We start from the raw sequence: 25,860 nt of genomic DNA, 5'->3' as shown, positions 1-25,860 counted from the left end.
AAGAAGAAGAAGAAAAAGAAGACATAAATAAAAGGTAATCACTTACTGCACTGACATAAGCAAGAGGCTGAGGCAGGAGGAGGTGCTGACTTTCCCCACTCCATTTCTCCAGTGGATCTGTGCACAGGCAGAGGGTCAGGGAGATTGGCACAGGCTTGGGAGCTGCCTCTTTGTCCAGGGAGTATCTGTTAGCATTGGATCAATACTGGGAAGTCAAAGTGGAAAAAAGTGTTTTCAAGCTTTCTCTTTTTTAATTCTCCATACAGTGGCTTTGGCAGAGGCATCTGAAGAAGACCTCTGCTCATGGGCTTGGCTAATAAGACCTAATATTGAAGGTGCCTGCACTTGGAGTGGAAATGTGCTTGCCTAAGAGCGAAGCTGGCCAGGGAATTTACAACTGAGATCTATTATCAGTTCTGGAGATCACATATAAGAAATGCATGTCACTGGGCTAATGTCAAGGTGTCAACAGTCTTCTCCTTACTGGAAGGAGAATCTATTCTTGTATTTCCAGCTTCTAGAAGTTTGGCTCATGGCCCCCTTCGATCTTTAAAGCCCGGAGTGACAACTTGAGTCTCACATCACATTGCCCTGATAATGACTCTCATACAATCTTGTGATTATGTTTGGTTTATCCAAATAATTCAGGATAATTTCCTCACACTATTAGCAACCTTAATTCTAACCTCACTTTAATTTCCCCTTTGTAATGTAGCATATTCACAGGTTCCAAGGGTTAGGGTATGTACACATACACTACGATCTGGAAATACATTTATGATTGAAGTCTTTCTATTTATTTAATTTTAATTTATAATTTGTTTTACTATGAAAAGCAACATTTTAAAAGTATTTTAAAGGAACATTTTAAGTCCCTTCATCTTTCTTAAATGTATTGTTTTCTTTCTTTCTTTTTTTTTTTTTTTGGCAAAACCAGGGATTGAACTCAGGCCCTTGTGCTTGCCAGGCAAGTGCTTATTCTACTGAGCCATCTCCCCAGCCCCTGTTTTCTTAATAAAATCCAAATTTAAAATTTATTCTTATTAGTACATGTTTGCAGCATATAATGATTACATTCATTATGGGAAATGGGTACATGTACATGTAAAAAATTTGCTGGCATTAGATTTATTTATTTACTTGTTTTAAAATTCTTATCAAATTAATTATCACAAATATAGATTAACAGCCAGACTAACAGGCCCCACAAACAAACAAAGGCAATTATACCAGTATGCTTTTGTAAAGTAAAAAAGTATTTCTTCTTTTGGGAAGAAACTGTTCAAAACACAAGACAAACTGATGGGAGAAAAGGGAGAAGAAGAAAGGGAAAAAGGAAAAAATATATATATACACAAGATAGTTAAGATAGTTATACAGCTAGCTTCATTAAAAAGAAAGCTTTGTGCTAATGCTGTATAGACAAAATTCATGCCTACATCTTCTACTCTGAGTAACTACTATGAAGACAACAATATGCAGTGTATCAATTATTATAACTGTCTTATTAACCTGTTTTGCAACATGCCCTGGGAATGCTCTGAAGAAACGTTCTCCATACAACGCTTCCAGAGAGGTTAGTAACTCTGTCCATATCACTGAGGGGCTGGGCACAGAGGAGAGTCAGCAACCCCCACAGAGGTTCTCTATTCTGGTCACTCCAAAGCCCAGAGCAACTTGGTTTCATTGTTATGTGTATCAATTTTTTCTCTTAAAAAAAATACACTTTCAGGTACATCGTCCATGCTGGATTACAGTAGCATTTTTTTTCTGTTGTCTGACTTTTATTTTACTCTTCAAATATTGGGCTTTTCATAAAAGAGGAACATGTGAGATTAATTTTGCTTTGCTTTGCTCAACATTAAGATCTCAAGATGCACCCATCTTCCCACAAATAGCTCAAGTCTACCTTTATAGCAGACTACTGTTGCATTGTGTGTAAGTATCACATTTCTTTTGTCCTTTCATCTGTGGGTGGACATATATGCTGCTTCCAAGACTTAGCTATTATGAATTGGGTTGCCGTAAACATGGATATACACATATCACCATGATACTGTGTCTTTAAATCTCTTGTTAATGATCTCAATTCACCAATAAAAAGAAACAGACTGGCAGAATTAATCAAGAAACAAGCTCCAACAATATGTTGCATACAAGACACACATTTAATTCAAAATAAAAATCATATACTGCAAATCGAAGGATGGAAAACAGTACTCTGTGTGACAAAAACCCAGAGAAAATCAGGGATAGATGTCGTATTTTCAGACAAAGTGGATTTCAAGCCAAGACTGATACAAAGATATAAGATCATTACATACTTGGAGAGGGAAAGCTACAAGAAGAGATAACACTCAGAAATAAATATACACCAAAAACTGAGTGTACCCAACTATGTGAAACAAATATTAACAGACATGAAAAATAAAACAAATGCTAATACAATTGTAATGAGAGACATCAGTATCTCACTGTCACAAATAGATCAACCAGGTATAAAACCCACAATGAACTATCAGAACTGAACCAAACTTTTGAACAAAGGGCCTTAGTAGAAAAAGCACTACTGTATAATTGCACTGCCTGATGCCTTTGGGAAATGCATTAGCTTTCCCAGTGCTGGGAGGAAATACCTGACACATATAATTTAAAGGAGGAAATGATAAATGTGGCTCATGGTCTGAGAGGGTTCAGTCCATAGTTAGTTGACTGCAAGGTAGGAACATCTGGTAGAATGGCATGGTGGTGGTGGAGCAAAGCTCACTTCCTGGAGCCAGGAAGCTGAGTGCAGAGGAAGAGCACCAGCAGGCACCAAGGCAGAAGTGACATGGCAGAATGGTGTGGGGGAGAAAGGCTGTTCACCACAAGGTGGCCAGGTGGCAGAGAGAAGGGGCGGAGCTAGGGCAGGAACACATTCTTTCTGGTTATGCCCTCAGTGACCTCCCTCTTTTGACCAGTTTCCAGTTTTGAGCAGCACAGTCACCTATGAATTCATCACTGGGTAAGTTCTCTGCTGCATACAACACCCTTATGATCATCTGGGGAGACATTGTAGGTCTACACCATAACAGCCTGCTTCACTTGTTTGTACTTCATGGTAATCTTCTATGAGATTTTATTCGATTTTCTTGTACTGGTGATGGAACTCAGGACCTTATGCTTGCCAGGCAGGCCCTTATGCCACTGAGCTATCTCCCTGGGCTGAGATTTTATTCTTATCTGCGGAATGACTGAGTTTATAATTGGCTCTTTCAGTCAGTTTGCTTTTGATTCAACCAAGCATTCTGTGTATGAGTACACTGCCAACCAACAACCATTTTAAGTCATGCTCTTAATCTGACTGTTTTTGGAATTTGGACTAGACTCTCCAATAAATATCTGTTTTGTGAATCCTTTTTCTATTCTAATTTTTAAAAAGAATTAAAAAATACTAAAACATAACATTAGAAATGATGCAGAATTTCACTAAACAAAATAATAGGAATTCAACAATATTATGTTGCACAATATTGTCTTCAAATTGATATATTTATGTATATATACAGGATAGCTTGGATAATTTTACTGCTGATTTCTGCTGGTCTATTGAAAAGAACAGTTAATGCTTAATTTTTTTTTTTTTTAATTTCTTATGACTTTTTTTTTTTTTGTGGAACTGGGAATTGAACTCAGGCTCTTGCTCTTGCCAGGCAAGTGCTTATCCTACTGAGCTATCTCCCCAGCCCCTTATGACTTTTTTTAAATACCAATTTTGCATGTTTTGTTAATTCTTAGGAAGGATCTTTTGTTCTCTGCTAGCCCTGGATATTGAGAAATCGTATTTCCTTCTCTCCAATATGAGAACGTGAGGCCTGTGGTTCTTGCTTCACGCAGAGGTCTCCAGACTCCTCAGGCAGGGCTAGGCCCGGACTTGACCCCACCAAAATCACACATCAAAGTCTTCAGCATAACTGAATGTCATTGGATAAAAACTGACTTCCCAATTCAGCTTGTTTCTCTGGGTTTCGTTTTCCTGTAATTTTAGGCACTTCAGTGTTCTTTACCTTCTTGCCAGTTTATTGTCATGTTTTAAAAAGTTTCACCCTTTCAATTCTGTATCAATCTTGGGTGTTCTCCATGGGAGAATCAGTGAGAATACTGAGACTGTAATATTACCTGAAATGAAAATATTCAGTATAGCTTTTAAATCAGAAAATGAATGAAATTTTTCTTAACTCAGGAAGGCCTCTCAAATTCTTGTTGCTGCTGCAGCATAATCAGAGCATGCTAGAGAATCTATTTCTCTAGTTGAACCCTTTTAATATTTACTAGCTGTGTAGTCATAGGTCAACTAATCAGCATTCCATCTCCTTTGTTTTCATCAGAACAACAGCACCTACTTTGTAGGATTACCAAGGAAAATTAATGCACTAATTCAAATAAAACAAGTTATTGAAAAATATTAGATGTCCAATATATATTATTACTAGTATTTATTCAAAGTCACCACTATCCTTTGAATGAACCAAATGATGTCTTTATATATCTTAAAACTCTCCTCCAAGACTGGGCTTGGTGTCTTAAAACTCTCCTCCAAGACTGGACTTGGTGGTGCATGCCTATAATCCCAGCTCTTGGGAGGCTGTAAACAGGTGGATCACTATGAGTCTGATCTGGTAGTGAGACACTGAACACCCTGTAGACCTTCCCTAAAATAAAAAAAAATACCTCTCCTCCAACTCTTAGTAGGAGGTCATTCTCAAGAGTACCTGGCCCATCACTTAGGGAGAATTTCCAGTCCTGTCTCCACCAGTTTCCACCTACTATAGATCCTTCTTTATCTGCTGTTTTCATTTTGTTATCTAAAGTTTAATGCAGTTCTTTGAGGGAGCTGAAGGGCCCCCAAGAGCCCTACTCCACCCAGAGATAGGACTTGCAACACTGCCATTTAAGTCCCACTCCTGCCCTGCTAATGTTGGTGTCTTAGTCTGTTTTGTATGGTTTGTAACAGCATGCCTGAGACTGAGTAATTTCTAAAAACCATAAATTCATTCTTATAATTCTGGAGCTATGATCTTTATCTTGTTTAATGATAGCATAGCCACTAGGGTTCTTGTTGAAGCATGATCCACACAAGTACTCATCAGTAGTAAGGTAAGGCTAAGGCACTGGTAGCTTGGGTGTTGTTAGAGGGTTATTTTCAGGTTCTGAAATGTGGCTTTGAATACTGCATTCTCAGAGGGGTGAATGCTGTTCTTTACATGGCAGAAGACATGGAATGGGGCAAATGTCCTCCAGGAAGCCCTTTTATTGAGGCATTGAATCCATTCTGAGAAGAGAACTTTCATTATTTAAGCACCTCCCATTAGGCTACACCTTCCAGGCAGTTGCAGTGCTGATGAAGGTTCCTGTGTATGACTTTTGGAGTGATGAATGTTCAAGCCAGTTATAGTGACCTCAGAACAAAAGCTCCAATAGCACAATATAAAGCCTCAAGAAAACCGCAAAACATAAAACTATCGTATCTAGGTTGGATTCTCTCATGATGTAAATGAAGTTACTACCTATTATTTCTTAATGTTGTGATAATTAATAAAGTCCTTAAAGTTCTTGGTCACTATAAAGCTCTCAATTGGTACAAATCCTACTAAGAGGTTGGAGGCCTTTGTTTAAAAGATAGGAAGGGATTTTAAAAGACAGCAACAACCTTTTATGTGCATTTAGAGGAAACAAGCACTCTGTTTATTAGTGCTTGCCAGGACCATGGATGATGTCACATGAAACCATAACATTATTAAACATGAACTGACATCACCACACACGACAGTGTGCTCCTTCATCAGATTAAATGCATTGATCATTAACTTATGCATGGGAGGCTAGAGTGTGTATGTCAGCACAGAGTTCAGCTGTATGTACCTATTCCTCTAAGTACTTGTGACATGCCATGTCAAGAGTTCAGTGGCTGAGTTTCACATAGGGCAGTGTGATTCATCGTGATTATTAGGATCCTCCTGGAATAACTTCCCTGAGTTGATTGCCTTTGACAGATCAGTTTGCTTAGATTAAAAAGCAATTGCTGCTGTCTAGTCAAATTTAAACAGTTTGGCTAGAAGAAGTTGAACTCTAGCTCTGTCCAGTCTATAAAAACACCTTGATGTGAAAATTACATCGAATGTAGTGAAGAGGAAACTGAGTTAGCAAGACTCCAGGATATTTTTTTTTAATGTGAAGGAGCATAAATAGCAAACAAAGGTGATCCCAGGCATATGTGAGTGAGACAAGAGTACATTCCTTTTAATAGAAATTTGTTTGTGTTCAATGTCCTGGTAAGTCATTATGTCTGATGTACCACTCTGCTTAACATCAATGTAACATTGACCACTGTAGAATTAGCACACGAAAGTCTTGTCTTCTAGGCCAAACAATGAAAGGTATTTTGGGGTATAAGAATCTACCTCTTTCCCCTTTCTGAATGGGATCAGCAGCTTCACAGAAGAAGCAATAGCACTACAGGGAACTGAAATAGTAGTATGCTAAAATGTAAGTTCTATTTAAAAATGTTTGCTTTTAAAATATCTGCCTTAAGTGAAATTGAAGCCTAATGCCTGACATTATAGTCCCAGCCTGCATGAACATTTAGCTGACATCCAACCTGTGACATCTAACAAATAGTTTTGAATTGAGTATTAGAATGAGGAGAATCTCATACACCCTTTCAGTACAACTGCCTTTTTTAGTTAGTTGTCTTGATCCCCTTTTATTTGTATATGTCTATGTTATGTAATAAATACATTCCTTATGAGGAATTGGCAATATACATACCACAGATCTTTTTATTAATATGCATACTGACTTGAATGTATAAAGTGGAGGAGATAAGAATCTTGTCTTAGCCATATAAGATCCTCTGTGAACGTTATTCTTCCCTTGACCGAGGCTACAGAAAACACTGTGTATGCAGATTTAGTTGCAGTGAATTTGATGTACATTATCCTCTCAACAAAGAGTATTGTTACCATGTCCACATATTCCTGGAGTTGTATGACTGGCATGGCCACCTGAGTTTAAAATATTTTCATCACCCAAAAGAAACCTAGGTACCCTATTAGCAATCACTTTCCCAGTCCTAGGCAACTACTAATCTACTTTCTTTCTTTATAGATTTGTTTATTCTGCACACATTGGATGAGTGGGCTCAGTCAGTACAATCAACATGTGATCTTTTGAGACTGATTTTTTTTACTTAACATAATGTTTTCAAGATTTAGCTATGCTTTTGTATGTCTCCATATGCTATTTCCCTTTAGTGCTGAATAATTGTGTATACCCATTGCAATTATATAGCAAATTATATGTATCTCTTTATCAGCTGGTGAAAATGTGTGTTATTTTTACTTTTGGACTATTATAAATAATGATGATATATAGACTTTTTATAAGGAGGGACGTTTTCACTTCTCTTGAATATATACCTAAGAAGGTAATTGGTGGTCACATGCTAATTCTATATTTAACTTTTTGAGCAGCCACCAGACTGTTTTCCAAAGGGCTGCTCCATTTTACCTTCCTAACAGAAATATATGAGAATGTCAACACTTCTTATAATCTGTCGTGTTTTGTTATCGCCACCTCAGTGGGCATAAAATATTATATGTTGTCGTTCTGACTTGCGTATCTCTGTGACTGATGCTTTTGGTTGAGTACCATTTCATGCACTTAGTGGCCGTGTATATGTTTTTCTTTGGAGAAATTCTATTTACTTTAGTTCATTTGTCAATTGGGTTGTCTTATTATTGAGTCGAAAATGTTCATTATATATCTTTAGTACCAGTGCCTTTATTAGATACATGATTTTAAAGTATTTTCTATCATTCTTTGCTTTACCTTTCCTATCTTGATGATACTCATTTTGGTGGAAAAGTTTTAATATTTTATATATCTCCATTTATCCATTTTTTTCTTTGTGGCTTATACTTTTGATGTGATTTGGAGGAAAACACTGGATATTCCAAGGTTAGAGATTCAGATTTATGTGTTCTTTATTATTATTAATTCTGTATTTTAGCTCTTATATTTAGGCATGCGATACATTTTAAGGGTGTGTGTGTGTGTGTATGTGTGTGTGTGTGTGTATGTGCATTATGATGGTGGACTCAACTTCCTGTTTTTGTGTCAGTATTTGGTTGTTTTGGCATCATTTGGTGAAAAAGAATCTTCTTTTTCTCCACAGAGTCATTTTGATACTCTTGCGGAAAACCAACTTGCCATTGATGTGGGTTCTTTTGTGAACTCAATTCTGTTCCGTTGGTCTATTCCAAGTATTTTATGACAGTGTCAACTTCTCTTGATTACTGCAGCCTTGTAGAAACTTTTGAAATCAACAAGTATGAGTTTAACAAGTTAGCTTTTGTTTGTACACTTTATTTTGGTTAGTATAGGTCATTTCCATAAAAATTTTTGGATTATTTTTGTCAGAAATCCAGTTAGAATTTTGAAGAGGATGCACTGAATTTGTAGCTAAAGTTGAAAATATTGCCATTTGAATAAGTTTTATATGTCTTCTAGAGACCATGGACGTGGGCTATCTTCCCATTTATTAAGATATTTTTTTTCCAGCAGTGTGTATAGTTTCCTTTTCTTTTCTTTCTTTCTTTCTTTCTTTCTTTCTTTCTTTCTTTCTTTCTTTCTTTCTTTCTTTTTTTCTTTTCTTTTTTTTTTTTTTTTGGTATTTTTAGGGAAAGGCATACAGGGTGTTCAGGGTCTCACTACTAGATTGGACTCATAGTGATCCGCCTGTTTACAGCCTTCGAAGTGCTGGGATTACAGGTGTGCCACCACACCCAGTCTCAATAGCCTTCTCAGTGCACCCTGGGGGCGGGGCCGGCTTGGCAGGCCTGGGATGAAACCTGTGGCCCATCTGCTTGCTTGCAGGTGCTTTAATCTGCTGAGCTATTTGGCCAGCCCTTATAAGTTGAGTAGGATTTTTTTTTTTCTTTTTTTTTTTTTTTTGGCTGGCTCAGGCTGCCTTAAGGGCAGGTCTAAGGATCAAACTGCAGTCCCTTGGTGCCTGACTGGGTTTGCCAGAGCAGGTGCTTAAACAACTGAGCTAACCTGCAAGCCCCCTGTAGTTTTCAAAGTATAAGTCTTAAACTTCTTTTGTTAATTTTGTGTATGTGCTTTAAGAATGGAATTTTCTCTTTATCTTTAGAAATATCTTCTATATACTTAAAGTACATAGAACTACAAATAATTTTTGTATATTATCCTCAAACCATGCAAACCAGTGGAACTTGCTAGTTCCCAACAGCTTTTTGTGAATTCCTTAGTATTTTTCTATTCACAAGATCATATTACCTATAAATAGAATTTCATTTCCTACTTTCCAATATGAATATCTTATTTATTTTTCTTTCCCAGTTGCTCTGGCTAGAGCTGTTGAATCCCTGGGGAGGAGGCATTTAGGCTTTCACCATTAGAGGTGATATTACCTCTAGTCTTTTCATAGATTATCTTTTGCAGGTTGAGGAAATTGCATTCTATTCTTAGTTTTTAAAGTGGTTATATTATAAAGGGATGTTAGATTATGTTAAATCTTTCTTGTATGCCCATTGAAATGATCATCAAGTTTTTGTATTTTAATCTATCAATATAATTTATCACATTGATTTTTATATGCAAAGCTAATTTTCCATTCTGGAATAAATCTCAATGGATCATGGTATAAAGTCCTTTTAATTGTTGCTCCATTTAGTTTGATAGTATTTTGTTAAATTTTTTTGTATCTATACTTATGAAGGATATTGGTTTATAGCTTTCTTTTGAATTTTTTTGGTCTGGCTTTGGTATTAGGGTGTATTGGCCTCATAGGATGCTTTAGGAAGTACATTTTCTGGAAGAGTATAAAAAATTGTAATTAGTTATTTCCATATTGGGTAGAATTTTTTCCTTTCATTTTTATTAGTTTTTTTTGAGACAAGCTGGCCTGAAACTCACTGTTTAGTATAATCTTGGCCTCAAACTTGCAGTGACCCTGCCTCAGCCTCCTGAGTGCTGAGGTTACTCATCTGGTTATTTTTCTAGTGTACATTGGTATATACTTATTACATTAATTTTGGAGTTATACATGTAAATTATATATATTAATTCTTTTTATCACCTTCTCTCTTCTTTTTTTTTCTTTCTTTTTTGTATTTTTTAGGGAAAGGTAGACAGTGTGTTCAAGGTCTCACTACTAGATCAGACTTGTAGTGATCCACCTGTTTACAGCCTCCCAAGAGCTGGGATTACAAGCGCACGCCACCACACCCAGTCTCAGTTGCTGTCTCAGGGCACCCTGGGGGTGGGATCAAACCCCAGGCCCCTGTGCCTGTTTGCAAGTGCTTTAATCTGCTGAGCTATTTGGCTGGCCCTCCCTTCTCCCTTCTCTTAGTCAATATTGGACAGAATTTCCCCAAGGAAGCAATCTGGTCCTAAGTTTTTCTTCATGTGAAGTTTTAAATTACAATTTATCTCTCATCTATGATAGATCTATTCAGATTTTCTATTGCTTTTTGAGTCAGTCTTCACTTTTTGTAGAAATTTTCCTATTTGATTGATCTGATTCTTTAACATATAGTTGTTGATAGTATTCACTTGTAGTTCCTCTTATTTATGTAAAATCTTTTTTCTTGATTTTGATAATTTTAGAATTTCTTTTTTCCTTGGCTGGTCCACATAGTATTTTATCTCTAGAACTTCTGTATGTTGAGCTTGCTTAAATACAGGAATTAAATATTCCTCAAGGTATTTTCTCCTTTTTTCCTTCTCAGGTTGTAACTTTTTTCTCTTTTCTCTCTGTTGCAGTGGTAAAGATTATTCCTTCCTTTATTCCCCCAGTTCTGCTCACCCTCTTCTTTGTACATGAGGATAAAATTCCTACCCCACATTCTTAAATCTACTCAACAGGTCCACTGAAGCACTCTTCATATTCCATGTGTGTTTCTCTGGTATTCTTGCTGTCTTATATAGCTCAAGTGATTCAGTCCTGTCATTTCAAATAATTACAATTCAAGAGTTCACTTTATTTCTAAAAGGTGTTCTGTATTTACAAATTCTGTTTTGTAGATACCATTTGAATATGAAGTGTATAACACTCTTGCTACAGTTGTATTCAAATGGTTAGAAACTGTTTTTGGAAGAATTTTGTAGACTTTCTATCCCAAAGATTCAGAATAGCTACCCTGTGTCATCCAGTTGCTGCCAAATGGGAAGAAATGTATAGCATCATGGGTCTTCCAGTGGAAAACAAACAAATGAACAAATAAACTCAAAAACTAAAATGCAAACAGAAAAACTTAAATATTTGTGGGAAATTTCCAAATTTTAAATGATAGCAATCAATTGAAAACTCCATTAAGGTTTAGGACTGCGTTCTTTGAGTTTGTTTCCTGTTTTATTTTCAGTGTGCTGTAGATTAGTGATAGATGCTCCGTTAGTTGAAGGATTCCTTGAAGGCTGATATTGACAAGGAAATGTTATTAGCTTCAGCATTTTAATATAAATAGTGGATGTTTGGAACAAGATTGGTATTAAAATACTGTCAGCAAACTTTCTTCTGTCTTTATGCTTGATGAACTGGTCATTTATAAAGTTGATTCTTTGATGCCTTTATGTTTATGCCGGAAATTGTACCTTTTACTCAGTTCAAAATTGGGGAGATACTTTAAAATCAAACACCATTCTTCTATTAAGCTCAAGTTTTAAGGTTAGGTATCTTCTGGAAATAAAGGAACCAGCGCCACCTGACCTACAAAGAGAAAGCCCCGAGAGGGATGTCCAACACCATTATTCAAAGCTGTCAACATATTTTAAGCTATTCTTGAAAGTGACTAAAGATACATTTCAAGAAGTGAAAATAGTTGCCTTGTTTTTGAGATAGAGATATCTTTTTTCTCCTTCACTTTGCATGATCTCGAGATTTTATTTTTTTCATTAAAAAGAAAAAGAAAAAGAAAAGGAGCTTGGTAGAACATTTTTGCTCTCTGAAGTATTTTGAGCTCTTTAGAGATGATTGGCATAGTTTAGTTTCCTGGTGTCTTTGTAAAGATTTCCTTCCTGAGGAAATTATCTCACAGAGGAAGAATGAAGCTTCTGACCACATCCTGATCTCCTGGAGTGTGGTTCAGCAGCCTTTTTCAGCTCTCAGGAAAAGGCGAGGAGAGGTTGGTTCCTAATACTTTTTTTTTTTCACCGGTAGACTTATTCAGCAAGATGCTTTTGAACCAAGACAAATATGTGTGCAAATATGTTTTTACAAGTACAGAGATCCTTTCAAAAAAGGTCTCTTTAATGGTGGAAATGAAAATCCTAAGCATTTGCCCTCGGAGATGACTGATGCTGGAGAATGCTAGTGCTGTAGGAACCCCTCTACTCAGAGACCAAAGTGCTCTGATTTTTCTTCTATACTCCCATTTAAGTAATATAGATTCTCTTTCCTCTTAGTAGATAACATTTTATATATCAGTTGGTAACTATGAAATGCTTTTGAAAATTAGCCACTAGCAAGTACATATCATGTATGAAGACATCACTTAGGCAGATGGACTCAGTTTCAAACTGGGACTTGCCTGAACAACTGCAATGTTACAATGACAAATTAATTCCGTGTGGAATGCTACCAAACCTTTAGGCTCTGAGCTGACCATGGTAAAAATGCTTGATGTATACATCTTCCTTGCTGAGATGGCTGGCCTTTCTAATGAAAAGTGAGTCCGGAGGCTAGACATCTGGTGTTGTTTCTTCAGAAAATGCATTGTCATATTGTTCCATATAGAGAAATAGTGACTGTCATCCTCATTTGTTGCCATTTCTCTCAGGAACATATTATTGTCTGCTCTCCTGTTAAAATTATGTTAAGCTACAATAATGAAAAATAAGCCTTACAACTTTCCAATCTTATTATCCTCAGTTGGCTGCATGGAGCAATAGGACTTCTGACCTCTATTTTGGGAAGCTGTGCTTTCTTTCTTTCTCACTCTTGTAGGTGAGCTCTGCTCAAAGGGAGGAGGAAGATGAGTGTTTTTCAAATGCTGCTTTCCCGCTACTGTTTTATTTATATCAAAGAACATGTGTTTATTTTTCTGAAAGTAACTTACTCTATTTCAGTTTTTTTTAGTTTAATATTTATTACGTTGAAAGTCTTCTTTATAATTATTCATCAGAATCTCAGGACTTTTATAAATTCTGTGAATTTAAATTATTAGTGTTCTCTTATCCATTATCAGTATCCTCTCTGTGTTTAATCTCCTGGAGCCTCCAAATGCTTACATTGATGAAGGTAGTATAAGTAACGTTGCCTTAAGTTGACCACCACAATTTCAAGTTTAAGATGTTTTTTGTTGGAAGTTAACATGAATGTGGCCTGATCTTACCTTTTCAGGCTCAGGACTGCAGGTCTGCGGGGCAAAGGGCTGCCAAGGCATGTTCACCGCTTCGGTCTAGCAAACTTCTTTCCCCAGTTCCTTTGTACATTTGTTGTATGCCACTTTCCTACAAGCATCTTGGTACTTTGATGGCATTCATTATGTGTTCTCTAAGCTTTTCACATTGATGCACAATATGGGAACTTTTAAATGGATATTTGGGACTAGGCTTTCCATAACAACTTGAAGAGACTTCCCCCAAATAGCTATTGTCAAAGACACCTGCATTAAAAGAGGGGAGTTTGAAGCAATTTATATCAATGAAAAAAATTTAAACTATTGAAGTTGCAGTATTGTTCAGCCAGAGGAGACTGTTATTTTGAAGGCATCTTTCAGAGACAGAACTGCCATTTGGCTGAATTGTCTTGGCCTCACTGTGAATGGATCTCTGCCAGAATATGAAATCTCTTTGTTGCTTGTAGTTATACATTTTGTTCTTTCATGATAAACCTAGCCCAAAGACATTTCTTTACAGTAAATTTGTCTGAAGTGCTCGTAAACAGTAGCTGCTTCCATTACCTGTGGAAGAACCAAGCTTGAGCGTTTTGTAGAGTAAGCATATGCACTAAGAATCAATATGTATTTTATTAGCAGCAAGAGACTCATTGGATTGATTTTTTTCTTTTTACCTTTATGGGCAATTGCTATAAAAAGGTAAATTAAAAAGTTAACCATCTGCTACCTCACTTTTCATTTACAGTCTTTTATTTGATTACTCTTTCCAGGTAATCAATGCTTTCTATTTTGCTACTATGCTGGCTGGTGAATGAAGGTGGTTTTAATTTATAGCTTTTATTTATCTAGCAGTATTTTAGAGTCACAATCTTTATGCAGCCTATTAGTAGTCTGGAAAATATTTCTTACTACATCGAAACAGAACAAAATTCAATTTAGAAATATAATTTCCTGCCATGGAGACACTTGATAACAGGGGGGAGATTAATGGAACCTAGTGACAGAAACTTGATTTAAAGCAGGAGATTAATACTACTTTATCAGCCTACACTGCAAGTGAATTGGCTTCAAAATGGAAAAAAAGAAAAAAAAAACCTGTTTGAAGTTGCTGAGTTGTCTGCTTGTCTGTTGGAAAAGGTCTCTGGACATTTATTTTGTTATTGCTGAGTATTTGCTGCATGCTTGTCTATTTGACAACACAGGCGCAAGTCTGCACACACCACCAGACTTGCTTATTTTACAGTAGTAACATGTTTCTTATTATTCCTTTTGATCCCACAGGAAGTTTGAATGCTGTGGAGGTCAGCTTCTGACTTAAGGGGATTATGCGCAGTAAATCATGTCAAAATTAACAAACAGAATTGTGCTGACACTCCAGTATGGTTGGATTTAAGTAAAATGTTTAAATGTTATTTTTAATTGCAAAGCTTTTGCCCTTAAGTCCCATTATAAATATTTTTTCTCTCCTTCACTGAAGTCGTTAATTTCCTTTTCCGTCTATAAAAGTGCGAATCTTCCAAAAGAATTTAAAGCAATTCTGAAGATTACCTCAGTTGGTTGAAATATCCACTATATATGTTCTGAAACAAAATGTACAGCTTGCTTAACTCTTAGAAATAAGTTTTAAAGAGATTTTGATTCTCAGGAAATTGAAGCATTCTGGAATTAAAAGTTTCCAACTTGCTCTTGAGCTATGTGAATTTTTAAACTTTGTATTTGTCTGAGAAATTCCTCCTGGAAAATAAAGAAAAAATAATTTCTCATATGCTGGCTTTATGGCTGGGTGTTTTTCAAAGGTTTGAATTGTAAAATTAATAGCCTACAGACAAATTACTCAGTTACCATATCGCTGAGGGAAGGAGATACATTTCAAAACTGTTTTTACTGACTTTGAAATGTTCTAGAAATGAACTGAAAAACTATTTGTATTAATTTTATTAAGTTCTGTAATGGAAAGTATTTTGTCAGAAATGAGAATATATTGGTTGTTGTTCAAGGTCATTTAACAATTTTCTATTTTCTTAGGTTCATCTTTAAACCACTTCTTGTTTCTCAAACAGCTGAATAGTAATAGCACAATTTGCTTTACTATAATCAATTTTAGCTATGATGATAGATATTTATGCATATATATGTACATACATATGCATAAATATTATCATAGGTTTTTTATATATACATAAACATCATATATATATAATTTGGATCTAGGATTTTCTTGGAGAGGGTAAATAACATTGCAAACCTCTATCTGAATTTTGTCTTGATGTAACTGAGACTATTAGCATTTCTTGGAATTGATCCACTGAAGATTGTTTACATTTTAGAGACTATATGGAGAAAAATGACCTGTAGTTAGTTTCTCTTTGGAAGTAAACATATGAAATAACTGACCCAAGAGAAATGAGAGCCTCTTTGATTTATCACTGCAGGCACCCAGTGCGTTGTACATGGGAGCAGCACTGGTGGTTGTGGTGGCAGCCTTGTGTGAGAGTCCCACACTTTTGTGCCAGGTGCTCTGGGTGGTGTTCTCGGGTCCCCCCTGCAGCCTCATTGATTCTGTTTGTCTGGCGCTTTCAGAAAATAAATCTGCAGGGAATGTTAGGTTCTGTTAAAGCCTTTCCTGTCTTGAAGCTATACCCCAAACTCCCAAGCAAACCATTTTTAAGTGGCTAAATATTCACTCAGAGGGGCGAAGGGGTTTAAAATTATTTTCAAGCCATAGAATTTGGCAGAGAGAAAAACCTAAAAGGGTTTTTAATTCCAGTGGACATGCCAATGCTTTTCTTTTCTCTTGCTTCACTGATGCAGAGAGACCCTGGGCGAGGGTACCCCTCTGTCCTTTGCCTAGTCCTGCAGTTACCCTCACCTTTTCTCTCTTGTGCACTTCCTTTCCCAAATGGCCTTTCCTTTGGTGCTGCAGTTTAAATTGTGCAGTGCCTACTCCAGACACCTGCACTTGGATTAACTTTAATCCCCTCCGTTCAGACTTTGTTGAGATGTTGCCATCAACTGTGCTGCACTCCTGGGAGCCGGGCTGGGCTTGCTTGATGTTCACAGCATCTTAATCTATTTATGAGCATTTCATGTTTCTATCCTTGGGAAAGTGGTATTGAAGATTTTGCTTCCTGCTTTGTTTTCTTTTTTCTTTTCCTCTTCATTGCACTAAGAGTGAGATTTGGGAGCAAAAGTAGCAGGTATGGAGATTGCATAGACTGTGTCGTGCAGCTCGACTGTAGTTTTGAGCTGAGTTGGCAAGCTGCACTCAAGACAACAGGCTTTAATCTAATACTACTTGTACTTAATTTTCTGGAAGAAACAAGGCAGCAGACATAGCAAGGAGACAGAGCATATAATTGTGAAGAGGCCCAGCAGCTACCCTAGTAACAGCTTTCTGTGCCCCTTCACCCACACACAGCCAAGTGTGGGAGCCAAGGTGTGGGGTGAGCTTGTCACAGAGAGGCCGTGTCCCTGTTCACCCCCACCAATCCTGTATATGATTTTCATTAAATCGGAGACCTGCATGCTAGTTCCCAGATCCCCCAACTCAGGTTTTTGTTTCACACAATAAGGAGGGAGAGGCAACTGGTCTCCATTTATCTCAACTCTACAGTTTCCAAGGAAACAGGGCAGTGGGACACAAGGTCATTCTCAAGCAGCCTGCCTCAGCTGAGGCCTGACATTAACCCTTTATTCACACTCACTTATACTTCCTGCTGTAGAAATGGTAACATTACTGTGCACAGTGGCAATATTTGGCTTTAACATGCTAATAAGGGTACCTGCAATATCAACGTAGTCTGTTTTCTAAGGCAGTAAATAAAGAAAGGCTAAGATATCTGTCCATCTCTCCATTTACCCACCTACCTAACTCTACATTTATTGGTGTAGTTTGCATGCCTTTTTGATTTTAAGTACTGAAGATAAAAAATGAACAGGACACGCATCCAACAAATGAACAGGGTACACATTTGGAATCTGGAGGGGAATCTCTTTGCTCGGGGTTATTACTACCTAAATCTCTTGGGTTTTCTTTGCAGTGCCAGGAGTACATGGCGAAAAGGTCAACTCATTTTTTTTTAACCAGGATTTTGTACTTTATAAACTTTACTCAGTCTTTTCTGAACAAGCATGGTCAATAGAGTATAGTAACTGATATTCTCTGGAATTACTCTGGGCCATTGGACAAGCTCTCAAAGTTCCCTCGGAGTCACTGGAACAAAAAAAGAAACAGAAAAAGACTTCAGGATCATCTGTATTTTAATATTACTAGACCATAAAAGGAGGTCATTTTTTATCTCCTCCTAACACATTAATACAGTATTAGGTTTCTACACAGTGAATGACAAAGGTATTTGTTGAATGAAATCTAAATAATTGTACTAAGGATATTTCTTGGTATTTAAAACATGGGAAAACAAGATGTAATTCAAGCCATAGAATTCCAAATCAAATCAAATCCAAATTCATGAAACTATGTCTTAGAAAAGTTAATGTCTGCTGAAAAAAAAGACAACTATTCAAAAAACATATCAGATAAGTCCATTAACTGTAGTTCTCTAGGTCATGGGAGAGTAGAGTTTGGAGACATATTTCATTTCTAAGCTTGAAACAGATTTCTGGGACATGACTGCTCCCATAAATGGTTCTTATTTTTTAAAATATTTTATTTTGTAGAAAAAAGGTAAAACAAAATTTCATAATAAAATAATAGGGGAATAACGATAGTTAACACATTACATGTCGTTATATTTAAGGTAGTTGCTCAGCGTGTAAGATATGGGTATAGAAATTTCTCCAATTGATATTAGAGCAAAGCTTTCTTTTTATTGAACTAAGAGACACTAATTGACTCTCATTTTTCCCCTTTTCCCTACTATCCTTTCTCCTTTTAGCTATCCTAGTACCTTTTTCCATTTGAACAATTTATTTTCATGTCATAATATTTATTGCATATTTTAGACCTTATTTACTCTTTCAATTCTCACACCAGGGAGACAATATGGTGTTTACAATGAATTTGATTTATTTCATGCATGAATATGGCCTCAAGTCATATCCATTTACCTATAAAAGCCTCAAGTTTATCCTTCTTTATGGCTGAGTAGTACTACATGGTATAAAAAGACCGTATCCTTTTGATCCATTCTTCAGTTGATGGGCATTTGAGTTGTTGCCAAGATTTTACTATTACAAATTGTGCTGCTATAAATATGGGTGTACATATGTCTCCATGATAAGATATTTTTAATTCCTCTGTGAAAATATCCAGAAGGGGAATAGATAGGTCCAATGGGACCTCTAATGCTAATTTTTTAAGGAATTCCTGCACTGATTTCCATAGTGGTTGCACGAATCTAAGCTCCCACCAACAGGGAGATTTTTTGTTTTCCTTTTCCCCACAGCTTTTCCAGCATTTGTTATGGTTGATTTCTTGATGATAGACATTTTTATTGGGGTGAGATAAAATCTCAGTGTTGTTTTAAATTGCGTCTCTTGAATGACCAGTGATGTTGAAGTTTTTCCATATATTTATTTACCATTTGTATTTCTTTATCTTTATATTCAGCTCAGATGTCCATTTTTGGATTGGGCCTTTGAATTTGGCGGGGGGGGGTTGCTTTTTTAAAATTCTTTGAGTATTCTAGATAGAAGAATTTGAGGGACAATTGGCTAAAAAGTTTTCTCACTTTGTGGATTGTCTTTTTACTGTATTGGTTATTTCTTTTGATGTGAAAAAGCATTTTAGTGAGATGAGACCCCAGTTGATTCTTTGAAGTATTTTCTGTATAGTCTGGGTTTTGTTCATGAACTCTCTGCCTACCACTTTGTCTTCAAGATTTCCACCTACTTTCTCTTCCAATAGACTTAGTGTTCCTTTTTTAATATTTGTGTCTTTGAACCATTTTCACCTTGGGTTAATTCACAGTGATAGACATGGGTCTTGTGTTAGTCTTTAGCATGTGGAAAGCCAGTTTTCTGGCACCATTTATTAAAGAGTGTATCTTTCTTCCAGTGGACATGTTTGGCCCCTTTGTCAAAGGTAAGGTGGTTGAGTGTGTTTGTAGATGTGTCTGCATCTTCTAATCTGTTTCACTGGTTCTCAGGTCTGTTTTTTTCCCCCCAGTACCATGCTGATTTTTATCACAGTAGCTTTGTAGTATAATTTCAAGTAAAGGATTATGGTGCCTTCTGTTTTGCCTTTGTTGACCCAGATTGTGTTTACTATTCTAGGTTCCTTCTGCTTTCATATAAATTTTAGGATTGTTTTCTCTAGTTCTGTGAAATATGCTAATGTTATTTTGATTGATATTGCATTAAATCTGTAACAATTTTGGGATTATGGCCATTTTCACTATGTTGTTTGCTCCTATCCACAAAGAAGGGGTATTATTCCAGTTTTTATCTTCTTTGATCTCCTTTTTCAGACTACTTTAATTTTCTTTTTTTTTTTTTTTTTTTTTTTTGTGGAACTGGGGATTGAACTCAGGTCCTTGTGCTTGCCAAGGAAGTGCTTATTCTGCTGAGCCATCTCCCTGGCCCCAAATATATAGATCTTTAACTTCCTTTGTTAAATTGATTTCATTTTTGGATGCTCCTGAAAAGGGTGTAGTTTCCTTAATTTCTTTCTCAGTGAGCTTTTTTTTTTTTTTTATAAAGAAATATTATTGATTTTTGAGTGTTGACTTTATGTCCAACTATGCTACTGAATTTGATTATTAAATTTAGAAGTCTTTTGGTTGAGTTTTTGGGGCCCTTTATGTACAGTGTCATGTCCTCTGTCAATAATGATAATTTAACTTCTTCTTTTTATGTCCTTATTCCTTTTATTTTTCTCTGTTGTTTCCAGAACTATAATTGCTCTGGATAGTGTTTCCAGACCTATACTGAATAGCAGTGGGAATAGTGGACGTCCTTGCCTTGTTGCTGATTTTAGAGTGAAAGTTTTCCATTTTTGTCCATTTAGTATGATGTTGGCTATTGTTTTGTCATAGATTGTCTTTTATCAGATTGAGATAAGACTATCTATTCTAATCTGTAGAGTTTTTATCATGAATGGGTGTTGAGCTTTGTCACATAACTTTGGTGTGTGACATACATTCATGATGACAGCAGCAATAAGTGTTTTGTTAATTTGATCATAAGACATGAAAATTTGTTCTCTTCTAGGAACAAGAGACACTTAGAGGGCTTTTCTTCTGGCCAGAAAAGGATAAAGACCTCTGGCTGCCAAGGCCTTTCCAGGAGCAATATGTTGAGTGGAACTGTGAAGGTACATGACAAGTGTCAATATGTGGATGAACTATGGCTTTTGACTTTCTTTTTGTGAGCTCCTTTTAAACTGCAAGATTCTGAATAGGCAACTTCCAAGTAAACTAGAACTGACAGATAATAAACATATAACTAGGGCTGTAGTAACAGAAATCGATGCATTTCAAGTTTCACATAAGAGAAAGCAGGCAGGGTGTTTCAAGTCCTTTTAGAGTGATGAATGCAATTTACACAATAAGCAAGAAAACATGATTGGGAATAGATAGTGTAAGATCCCATCTAGGAGATGGAAAAGAGGTGTCTGATGTAGGTGATGTTACTCACTTTAGAAACTGCCAGAGAAATCAGTTTTGAAAGTTGTAAAAAAAAAAGAAAGAAAGAAAGAAAGAAAGAAAGAAAGAAAGAGAAACGGCTAAACAATAAAATGAACTTGTGAATCTCAGCCAAAGAAACAGGAAAAGGTGGGTTTTGTGTTGAGCTACAAGACTTTCAGAATGGAAACAGGACCACCCCACCCCTGCCCCGCCCATACACGGACTATTTGTTTTAAATGGTTCTGCCTTGCTTCTCTAATTGACATGGAACCAAAATGACAACCAGGTCTATAGACACAGAAACATACCTGTTGTTTTTATTTTCCTACTAAGAGTCTATGTTTCTAGGGAGCTTCCTCTATGTCACTGTCAAATCTTCTAGTTGTTATAGTTAATCTGAATGTGTAGTCCTCTGTTGGGAGCCCTGGTGAGCCACAAAATGAACTCACTGAAGGTTTTGATGACATGTCACAAGAAAGGCCTTGTGCAGCTCTCAAGCCTTAAAGTTGTGCCTTTCCATAGTCTTATAACAGGAGTTGAGGGTGAGGTCCCTTTCCCCTTCCAAAAGAGCCATGCTCTTGTGTTGGGAGCTCTGCTACCTCTACCTTCTTTGGCAGAGGGAGATTTTCAGAGGCACTGGGGTGTCCTATGACCTGAGCTCTGGGCTTCGGAGTGACCAGAATAGAGAGCCTCTGTGGGGGGTTCTGGACTCTCTTCTGTGCTCAGCCCCTCAGTGATATGGAGAGAGTTACTAACCTCTCTGGAAGCATTGTCTGTAGAATGTTTCTTCAGAGCATGCCCAGGGCACGTGTGAGGGAAGCACAGGGTGCTTGTGGGAGGGTCTGCTCATGGTCAAAATTCAACAGACATTAATTTGATGAAGTTATTTCATCAATCTAAGCTTCCCTCCAATTTGGAAACTGGGCACGGTAAACCCTCACCATGGAACTTTTTACAAAGAGAGTTCCATGCAGAGAGCCCCGCTTGGCAGCCACTGCCTTTATCCTCCAACCCCTCCAGAGTTTAGAACTGTAAAGCATTCAGCAGTATGAGAGATGGTTTCAGAAAACAGTGGCATGGAGATAAGTTAGGCGAATCACATAATATCTTTCTCTAATCTTTTACCTTCTGTGACTCTTTGAGTTGATGTACCCCCACTTCGCCTGGCTCCAGGCTGAGGGTCAATCCACAGAAAATAACTCATCACAATTGCCTTGTTTTCTGGGATCCAGGCCTAGGTGCCCCCCTCACTTAGCAGCTAACAGGGAACATATTTTTTTAAAAAATGATTTTATTGAGAAATAAATAGCAATGAGACAGTTTTACAACTGATTACTAGCATATTTTCAATAATTAATACATTGCATATTATTGTCTTAGTGGTTATTCATTGTACAAGATGCAGACATGATATCCTGTTTACAAACACCATTAGAACAAACCTCTCTATTCATTGAATTAAGAGAATGGAGCTGTGTATCTATCTTAACTATTTTGAGTATACCGATACAAAAGGGTCTTTCATTTTTTTTTTCTTTTCTTTTTTTTTTTTTTTGGTGGAACTGGGGATTGAACTCAGATCCTTGAGCTTGCCAGGGAAGGATCTTTCATTTCTATCCCACTTTTTTGGTTAGTTTTGTCAGAGAAGGGCATTCCATTGTCATGTAAATACTGTAGATGCATGAATTCAGCAAAATATCCCAATATAGTCCAGTAGTCCATAATAGTAGTGGGTTTTCCGTAAGAATGGCAATATCCAAATTTGTTGACTTAGGGAACATATTTGGAACAAAGTGCCACTACCTATCTTTTCCTGCTTGTTACTCCTTTATTACATAAAAAATATTGAGCACTCATGACTTGAACAATGAAAACTGATCTGGTATAATCCATTCTTCCAAATAGCTATTGTTTTATTAAAAAGAGAACAGCCTAGATTTAAAGACTTAGAACATTTATAACAATTTTATTAACTCTCAAGTTACTTGTCAGGAATTTAGTAGTGGTTCAGCTGGGCAGTCCTGGCCTTGGGGCTCTAATGTACCTGTAGTCAGATGGGGACTGAGCTGGGAATAGCAGAGCCCCAGAGCAGCCAGCACTGGCTCTTGGGGTGGGGTAGTTTGGTTTCCTCACACCATGGCAGCATCACGCTAATTGAGAGGTCTCATGTCACAGCTTACGCTCCAGCTAGATGCTCCAGAGACCCAGGAACAAACTGCCTACCCAGCATCAAAAGTAGGACTGAACTCATAATTTATGCAAAATGAAAATGTGGGTCCCTTGTTAAGAAATGATCAAGGATTTTAAGACTACAGCAGTGGAACATTAAATCAAGTGTAGAGTATTCTGGGCTTTGGTCTTGCGTGATTTCATGGGTTCCAAGCCACTGAGAGCCACAGTGTCACACTCATTGCATGCTATTAGGGAGCCAGTCACTCATATCAACTCATATTTGAGGGGACAGGACATAGAGCCCACCTTTTGATAAGAAGATTATGAAGGTATTTTTCAAATAATCTAATGCAATCTACACATTCAAATTACTGTCTCCTCTCCTTTTTATTTTTCTGTCTTCTTTTGGTCATTCTCTAAGTTTTACATAACTTTTTATTTCATGTAGATTATCATTTCTTTAAATTTGAAGCCCTTAATCTTGTTTGTAGATTTCATTTTCAGTTTTCATTTGAGGTTAGCAATATTTAGATTTTTTTCTTTAGTATTGAGGATTAAATCCAGGGCCATCACACTGAACTACATGCCCATCCCTTTTTTAAATTTTTTATTTTCAGATAAGGTCTTGCTAAGCCACTAAGTTGCCCAAGCTGATCTGAAGAATAAAACTGGTCTGGTATAATCCATTGTTCCAAATAACTACTGTTTCAGTTTTTAGAAAAGCAGCTTAAAATTTAAAAGTTTAGAGCATTCATAATGATTTGATTATCTCTCACTGTTCCTCCTGCCTCAGTCTCCTTGGATTCCTGGGATTATAGGTACATGCAGGTTCTGCTTTTTGTTGACCCTGTGGTATATGGCACATGTCTATGGGTTGTATTCCTTTCTGTCCAGCATCTGCCATGGCAGAAGGAAGGATTGGATTAATTCAATTCATCAAATAGGAAAAATAGGGGCCAGGGAGATGACTTAGTAGGATAAGCACTTGCCTGGCAAGTACAAGGGCCTGAGTTCAATCTCTGGCTCTGCTAAAAAAAAAAAAAAAATATCTACAACAAAAATGTATACTCGTTTATAGGGCCAGGGAGATAGCTCAGTGGAAAAAGTACTTGCCTGGCAAGCACAAGGTCATGAATTCAATCTCCTGGTACCACACACACACACACACACACACACACACACACACAAAAGGAAAAATAATTTATAGAGTGGACATCAAGCTTAGTAGAAAAAATTATGTGTGTTCCATCCTGATGCTTCTTGGACCTCTGCCCTTGATTCTCTCCGTGTCTTCAGAGTTAATTTCTGTTCTTATTTCTGCTTCTCTGCTGTGCTGCTACGGCTACCAACATCGCAACTGCTAATAAAACCAGACGCCTCCCACGCCCAGTACCACGCTGGTTCTGTTCAGTTGGTTGTTATAAGTTGATCACCAGTTGTCAGTCCACCACAGTTACCCCACTGTGACCTCACCCTGAACTGATTGTGCTTGTGCCTATTGATAGTTGAAAAACTGAAGTTCAAACATGTAAGTGTCTCTTCCAAGATCACACTGCTTTTGAGATCGGGAGCTGGAAAGTGAAACTAAGTCTTGTGTGTTTGCACTGAATTCTGCTGCTTCCCACTGGATCTCGTACTCTACGGGCTTCCAAGTGAAGTTCTTCATTACCCATGGCAACAGCAAGGTTCAGTGGTGTAGGCAGCTGCAGTCACAGACAATCTGCTCAAATATTTCCAGCCCTTGCTTGAACAGTTTTTCTTTCTAAACTTTTTGTAATAGATAAGATATGAACATAATTTTATAAGAAGTACAAATATTTTCCTCTCTTCTTTATTCTACAGTGTATTCATGTGTTACACATACACACACACACACACACACACACACACACACCCTTTTATGGTGGGATGCTGCATGTTCTGTTCAGTACTTTGATTTGTTTCATATAACAGTGTAACGTGGAGCCTGATCAGCACACCCAGAGCCCCTCGCTCCTGTTCATGACTGCAGATCATTGCAGTGTATCTATGTGCTATCAGCTATTTAGTCCTTAGCTTTAACTTATATCTGATTGCTTTATATTACCAAATAAATACTGTACTTAGTTTTCCTTTATATACTTTTTGTATATACATGTGAGAGTATTTTTACAGGCTGTTTTAAAAATCAGAATATTTCACAGATATTTGGCCTGGATGTAAGTGGAATTTATGGATAAGATATGTATTTTTGATAGATAATCCAAAATTTACCTGCAAAGAGGATTTTGGAAGAGGTCGGATTCTAATCCCACCAGCATTATATGTGAGTACTTGTTTCTCTTACCTAATATACTATGCAGTCAATTTTTAAAGCCAAATCTGATAGTTAAGCAGTAGAATTTTGTGTTATCTGAGATTCACATCTGAGAAATAACATATAAACATGATAAAAATTGTAAGAAGCACAAATGTTTTCCTCTCTTCTTTTTCCTACAGTGTATGTATTCATGTAACATACCTTCTAATATGTTGGAAAGCCATTTGTATTTCATGTTCTGTGAGTTATAATTTGTGCCCATCTTTTGCTTTAGTGTTGCTAATTTCTTATTTACATAGATTACAAACATTTTCTTTCTTTCTTCTTTCTTTCTTTCTTTCTTTCTTTCTTTCTTTCTTTCTTTCTTTCTTTCTTTCTTTCTTTCTTTCTTTCTTTCTTTCTT

At 36.8% G+C, this 25,860-nt stretch overlaps 1 protein-coding gene across 1 annotated transcript in view; it reads left to right on the top strand.

Moving 5' to 3' along the window:
• Positions 1-25,860, top strand: part of Hace1 (HECT domain and ankyrin repeat containing E3 ubiquitin protein ligase 1) — a 169,160-nt gene that overhangs the window by 129,657 nt on the left and 13,643 nt on the right. The window contains exon 23 of the mRNA XM_023722342.1: positions 20,571-20,673. Coding sequence (XP_023578110.1) covers positions 20,571-20,673 — 103 coding nt within the window. The remainder of the gene's footprint in view (positions 1-20,570; positions 20,674-25,860) is intronic.

Source organism: Octodon degus, unplaced genomic scaffold (genome assembly GCF_000260255.1).
Source record: "Octodon degus isolate 3935 unplaced genomic scaffold, OctDeg1.0 scaffold00090, whole genome shotgun sequence".
NCBI classification, from domain to species: domain Eukaryota; kingdom Metazoa; phylum Chordata; class Mammalia; order Rodentia; family Octodontidae; genus Octodon; species Octodon degus.
The sequence above is the reverse complement of the archived record's forward strand: the minus strand, read 5'-3'. Positions and strand labels throughout refer to the sequence as shown.